Source organism: Palaemon carinicauda, chromosome 1 (genome assembly GCF_036898095.1).
Source record: "Palaemon carinicauda isolate YSFRI2023 chromosome 1, ASM3689809v2, whole genome shotgun sequence".
Taxonomy (NCBI): domain Eukaryota; kingdom Metazoa; phylum Arthropoda; class Malacostraca; order Decapoda; family Palaemonidae; genus Palaemon; species Palaemon carinicauda.
In genome coordinates this window covers 101887686-101892685 of record NC_090725.1, presented here as the reverse complement: position 1 = coordinate 101892685, position 5000 = coordinate 101887686, and the positions used below count along the sequence as shown (strand labels likewise).

General features: G+C 34.8%; 1 protein-coding gene across 1 annotated transcript in view; it reads left to right on the top strand.

The window, feature by feature from the left end:
• The window catches only part of LOC137642697 (uncharacterized), a 22093-nt gene extending 18332 nt beyond the window's left edge, over positions 1 to 3761 (top strand). Inside the window, exons 10-11 of the mRNA XM_068375487.1 lie at positions 1937 to 2046; positions 3092 to 3761. Of these exons, the coding sequence (XP_068231588.1) occupies positions 1937 to 2046; positions 3092 to 3233 (252 nt within the window). The 3' untranslated portion in view covers positions 3234 to 3761. The remainder of the gene's footprint in view (positions 1 to 1936; positions 2047 to 3091) is intronic.
• Positions 3762 to 5000: the final 1239 nt, after the last annotated feature.

Here is a 5000-nt window from a genome sequence, read left to right as displayed (position 1 = left end):
GTAACATCAAAACAGATATTTCATATATAAACTATAAAAAGACTTATGTCAGCCTGTTCAACATAAAAACATTTGTTGCAAGTTTGGACTTTTGAAGCTCTACCGATTGAACTATCCGGTTAATATCATTCCACAACTTGTCACAGCAGGGATAAAACTTCTAGAATACTGTGTAATATTAAGCCTCATGATGGAGATAGGCCTGGCTATTAGAATTAACCGCATGCCTAGTATTACGAACAGGTCTTTATTCCTCGATCGATGACGTCAAGTGATACTTAAAGATGATATACTTGGATTTTCGGTAGACAAGTGCTTCTATTCTTACTTTAACTAGACCAATAATTAGAATCTTAAGATTTCTTATCCCCCCAAATGACGCTTTCGTGTGAAATTCTCGGTCAAACTTGTATAATTATCTGATTTTACCTATTATAAATTTTTTTCGTAATCTTGCTTCTTTCTTCGCTCATTATTCATTTACACATGAAGTGGTGTAGGGAAAAATTTAAATATATAAAATATAAAGAAATGACCTACACAATAAAGGCAGTCAATTTTGAGACTACCAAACTCCGATGGCACAAACCTTTTTAATGCAAATGATAAACAACTAACAAGGCTACTACATAAGATCGGACACAGGTTAGGCACACTAGACTGCTGCTAATAATCATAGAAACAACCGAATATTGGATACATTAGTGCTCTCTGGCATGATACATGTCATAGGCTAACAGCTCAAGAACCGGCAAAATAGGGTATGACAATATATGACTCTTAGAACGATATCTCACAGCTTACCTGTATCTTATAACAACACACTAGTAACGAAACAGGGCATTAGATAGAGAAGGATAATGTTATTTGGGAATAGGATGAGATAGATAGCCATTCCTGAAAAATTGCAGGCTTTTTCTCTTCGTACTGTAGTATCCCCTCGTTGCAGCGCACACAACAAACAACGAAACAAACAATGACCGGCTGACATAGTGACCGCCATCATACGAACTCTCCACCTAATAGAAAACAGCCTTGACCTTAAACTAATAGTAGTACTGTTTCTCAATGATTGAATTGTAACTAAAAAAAAATTTCATAGTAATAAGATTTACATGTATACACGACAAGTGCTCCTCCATTACACAAACACGAAACGTGGGTTAAGTATTGGGAAAACTATTACTCCACTAAACTGAAATCTATTTCAAGCCTCAAGCCCATTGATTAACATTATGGGAACTTAATTTCCTGCCCGCTTTGTAGTATGGAGTCGAATGGTTTGAATCTGTGAATTTAGGCTATGTAGACTGTTGAGTATCTATCCATGACGGCGGTAAATATTAATGATAATTGTAGGATGACATAACAACCTGCAGTGCCTTCTACTTTATAGATTTTCAATTTAACAAATATACATAAATACAATTTTAATAACTATGGTAAACATGAGATCATACTCTTAACACACTAGTAATGGGACCTGTTGGGACTGCCTACATCCAAAAGCTACTGTGGGGAGGGTGTTGGAGAGAACCCCAACAGTTATTCATGATGTAAATGTTAAGAGAGGTTGGGTAGCAAGGAAGCTGGATCGGATATTAAGTAGGACATACAGAAAGTCCAGATATGAGCCGAAGAAACGATGCCAACCCAAAAAAAAGTGATAAAAACTTCAAGTAATGCCTAGCCTACAGTGCACCTCATGCATACTTTTTTCTTTCTTTTTTTTTTACCCTTCTATCTTTTATATGCAACCTAGTTTCACTTCTCCCTAACGTTTCCTTCCTTGAAGCAACACTAGCTATGGTCTTTTTTTTTTCTTTTAGAAATCACAGCTGGACAACTTTATATAGTTCCAGGGGCTGTGACTTTTGTTTATAGTTTTTAGGGGTCAGATACAGTAATCATAATCAAGATCCTGAAATGCCTACAGTGCTTTGGTCTGGACCTGTCATCACCTGTGGGATACTTCGAAGGCATTTTCCAGTTCTCCTTTCATAACGCTAGTCTCATGATTATGGCCGTTCCATACTCAAGGTTTTCGTAAGTACTGAAATTTAATTTGATCTTTTATTTGTAATTCTTTATTAACTTACTACTGATATACTGATCATTACGAAATTTTCTTATTTATAGAGTTAGGAAAACTTATCAGTAAAAATCAGTAATGAATATAATTTATTTTTACAAATTTTTAACCTAAATAAATTAGTGTTCAGCCAAAAGCTGTAATAAAAAAAAAAACTGTCCTCTTATGTTTGTAACAATTCTCAACTGCAAACATCCCTTTTAAATTATCTTTGATGTCACTCATGTTCTATAAACACTTCCCATCCACACTCCACATGGCTTTCCCCTTTTACCCATTTTTCAATTTTTCTTCGATTGATTTCTTAATTTGGGTGTTTCTTCGTACGTAATATTGATGATGATTAAATTTCGATATATCAACCAGAATTCAACTTTTCTTAGTCTCCTAGACTACATTTTCCTCTATCAGTTCTGATAGACCATAAATGATAGAGAGCACACAATTTAACCAAGTTGCAGTAGACACAAATGAGTCTTTATCTATTTCACTATTCTCTACAATCTGTTCTTTTAGTGCCCATTGCTGTAAATTCAACTCACGTTAGTAAACATTATCTGTTTTGTTTCATATATCATTATATCACCTGGCTTCCGTATCAACTTTCAATCCACTACAATATAGTTGACATTCTCCTCTTCTACAAATAGCATTTTGGTCATGATTCTCGTGTTCGAACTGAAGTAACCCACTTGCAAGTTGCAAGTGCACAGAATATGTGTTGTCTCAACCTGTTGCCTTTCTTCGATTCCTTTTACTTCTGGGCTAAAAACTTCACGAGTTTCATATAGATTATGAGCATAATTATATATTGTTTTATGTTTTGCATGAAATAGCTAAACGATAACAATGGTGAAAGAGCCTTAACGTAAAAATACGACACATGTTTGGTTTAATTTACTGATATGTTTTTCCTAATGTTATGAATTATAATACTGTAGATAAAAGCTAATTTGTTTTCAAGGTCTGCACTGACATTCCCATGTATCTCTTCAACAGACCAGCTATAAAAGATCCCGATGCCCTTATACTAGCAGACACTGGAAACGAAGATCATAAAACTGGAAGACTGCAATACCTCAAGCATAGGAATCTTAACTTTACTTTCAGCAATCTCCCTGTTATTCGTATTAATGCCTAATTACCAAGTTGTTCCTAGCTATCAGCATTGTATGATTGTAAGCAGCAATGCCGTCTCCACCATACTCAGTGTGGATAAATGCAGTGTTGCCACTGTAACCTCATAGATTTCCGCAACCGCTTCGTTATATTTTCAAGCGACACGCTATTTCACTTAGAGTTGACTCTTAGCAGAACATCATTAGATTCTAAATTTAGATATACATTTAAAATCATATTATTCAAGGATTAAGTTGAATAAATCATAATCTAAATTTACTTTATTTATGGTAATTTTGCTTTCATTATTGAAGCTTAATTACCAAAATTTAAAGTAACGTTACAAAATGTGGTTTTTTTAACCCTGCATTAGTAACCTTAAATTTGTGGTCTGACGTCGGTAACCTGGTACCTGTACAGTGAATTCAATTTTTGGATCAAATAACTACCTTCTTATGAAAGATATAAAAAACTGAAACTTGGACATTAGTCACTAATCATTCCTTGATACTATGTTAGGTGTAAAGGAAAAAAGAATGATGTTTGCTATTTATTATAAATATTTGTTAAAAATAACTTGATGAAAATACATACATGAACAAGACAGCCTATAAAATTGTGTACACTTGTCCTGAGTGCTTATGGTGATGTTGGTGATAAAGTAGAATAATAAGGGAACATCCATGCCATTTGTCAGTGTCCTAGGCCTTAAAACACCAAATCTGTGACAGGAGTAAAAAAAAATGAAATTAATTGGGTAAAAAAAGAAGTACTTTGGAAATGTACGCTGTAAACCACCTAGATATTAGAATATCTTGTGCATTTAATCCCCTATAATGAAAAATCGGTGAAAAAAAAAATAGTAAATAGCATTCAAAAGGTGTCAAAAAGAAAAAGAAAGAAATTTCTTCCGAGAGGGCCATTTGATATAGGGTATTCCCCTAATAGCTCACTCAGAAATCAATATCAGACCCTCAAATTATATAGAGTGGCCACACAGCCTCAAAATAATGACATCACTGCATAGCAACACTATTCACCTATGTTCATGGAAAATCTCATTAACTTTTATAATTATCACTTTGAGATATATGTCAAAATGTAATAGTGAAGGATATTAAGATTTTTACATTGTTCGATAACATGGTACCCACCTGGTGACCGACAAAAGTTTGAGGTGCTGTAATATGGGGAATATCTGGAGCTTCATTTGACACATCCTACCTCGACCAATACACATCACCAACAGACTCTGTGAAGCTCTAATTATACACATCACCAACTGACTCCGCTAACCTCTAACTCTCAGGAAAAGCTGAAAGATACCTGGGAATCTCGAAAAATAGGGTTCTACGCATGTGCCAGGTCTCCATATGGGGTCCACGATACGTACGCAGGGTAGAAATGTAGTAATAGTCCGCGTGACCACGGAGAGATGTTAGATATTGCTATTTGACCACGTTTTGAGACAAATAAACACAAATCGGCATCACTCTGTTATAAGAGAGGTCAAGGACAGTGGCTCTTCAATATCCATATATTTGAATTGACAATTTCTCTTTAATTATATACAGCTCATTTAGAATCCTGCATATGCTTGATTACATATTACTTTATGAGAAGCACAACCCGTCTGTTTCCTCTGCAATTGCCCAAAAATTGGCATACTGTATATTGATTAAGTCTTTTAAGATTTTCGGTGATCAGTCTATCCTAAGGGAATGTTTTAATGCTTTCATTATACCATGTTTCGATTATTTTCTCCTGTCTGGTCTCTGCTGCCTCTCAT